General features: G+C 39.4%; 1 protein-coding gene across 1 annotated transcript in view; it reads left to right on the top strand.

The window, feature by feature from the left end:
- The window catches only part of LOC107572523 (uncharacterized), a 7,996-nt gene extending 7,149 nt beyond the window's left edge, over window positions 1–847 (top strand). The window contains exon 5 of the mRNA XM_016258941.1: window positions 95–847. Within this exon, the coding sequence (XP_016114427.1) occupies window positions 95–847 (753 nt within the window). The remainder of the gene's footprint in view (window positions 1–94) is intronic.
- Window positions 848–1,544: the final 697 nt, after the last annotated feature.

Below are 1,544 nucleotides of genomic sequence, written 5' to 3'. Positions count from 1 at the left end.
ACAGGGAAAGTTACAGGTATGATAATTGTGGTTGTTTTATATTATATATTATTATATTTAGTATATTGCTAATCAGTATATTATTATTTCCCAGGTGACAGAGGTATATGAAGATTTCCCTACAGCTGAGGCACCAATGATCTGCAGTATGGTCGACTCTGCCCTTGGCAAGGTTCAAGCCGGTAGTCCCTTGTCCTACCAACAACCTGCAACAGCAAAGAGAAACCTGTCCTTCCATGCTGCCCCACCACGTCCATCTGTGCCTCTTCAGAGTTACCGCCTACAGCAATCCAGTTGCATGTTTGTCTGCACTGAACAGCAGCTACACCATAAGAGTCTGGAAGTCACCTGGGACATGGCGCACAATTTTGAATGTGCTACCAGAGACCAAAGTTCATGTACTGAATGGCATCAGCTAAGAAGGCATAGACTGACTGCCTCACGTTTCAGGGAGATCTGCCAGGTTCGAGAGAACTCTGAAGAAAACGTGGCTAACCGGATACTGCAAGGAACCCGTCAGATGGCGGCTATGAAGAGGGGGCTCGAATTAGAGGCAGATGCTATCTGGGAATACTGCCAGATGAAAAGGGTGAACCACTACCCCTGTGGATATGCTCCTTGGCTGGGGGCGTCTCCAGATGGGTTAATCTTTGACCCTTCAGAGCCATGTCAGTTTGGGCTGATTGAGATGAAATGCCCAAATGTTAAAAGCTATGTTGACTGCCCATATCTCAAAATGAAGTCAGGCAAATTGGAGCTACAACAAACACATGCTTACTACTGGCAAGTACAGGGGCAGATGTTAATAACAGGAATGAATTGGCGTGATTTTGTAGTTTCAGCTTAGGAAGATGTACTCATTCAAAGAATTTACAGGGGCAATGGTGTTTTAGATGTGATCAGAGAGAAAGTAGACAGGTTTTATTTCTATGTCTATTTGCAGAAATGTCTAATGCTTCAGGAGTAGGGCTGCAACTAATGTAAATAAAAACAGTTGTTAATTAATTTAATAGATAACCAGTCAGTTGTGTAATTGTTGCAGCTCTATGCAGGATTGAAATAAAATACACTTAAATGTTTTTTTTTTTTTTTTAACCATTAAAAGTGAAAATTAAAGTTAAGTTATGATTGAGCACAATAAAAGTGTTTACCCCCCTCAAAAAAGACCAGTCAATTATTACTGTAACTAAATGATTACATTACCATGCCTGTGATTTTTGTGTTTTTTATTTCGCACCTTGAATTTTTTTTACAGAAGATAAATTACATCAAAGGAAATTTACAAAATGTTATTCTTATGAATTATGTATGTTAGACACTGAAAAATAGTTTATATTGATTTAGTTAGAAGATACGGCTACAATATCACACTTCATATCTCCATTTCTTGACCAGAGGTCCATTTTGGTAATTCAAGAGAAGACAAGCAACTGTGAAGAGTTGGTTTATGCTCCCTGCAATGGAGAGAGGGATAGTGGTGTCAAAGAGTTTATTCTCTTTCACTCTTCTGATTATTCTTTCGACATGCACCCTCAAACGGGCAA

Source organism: Sinocyclocheilus grahami, unplaced genomic scaffold (assembly GCF_001515645.1).
Source record: "Sinocyclocheilus grahami isolate Dianchi unplaced genomic scaffold, SAMN03320097.WGS_v1.1 scaffold1768.1, whole genome shotgun sequence".
Classification (NCBI taxonomy): Eukaryota; Metazoa; Chordata; class Actinopteri; order Cypriniformes; family Cyprinidae; genus Sinocyclocheilus; species Sinocyclocheilus grahami.
This window is presented reverse-complemented; position numbering and strand designations above follow the sequence as displayed.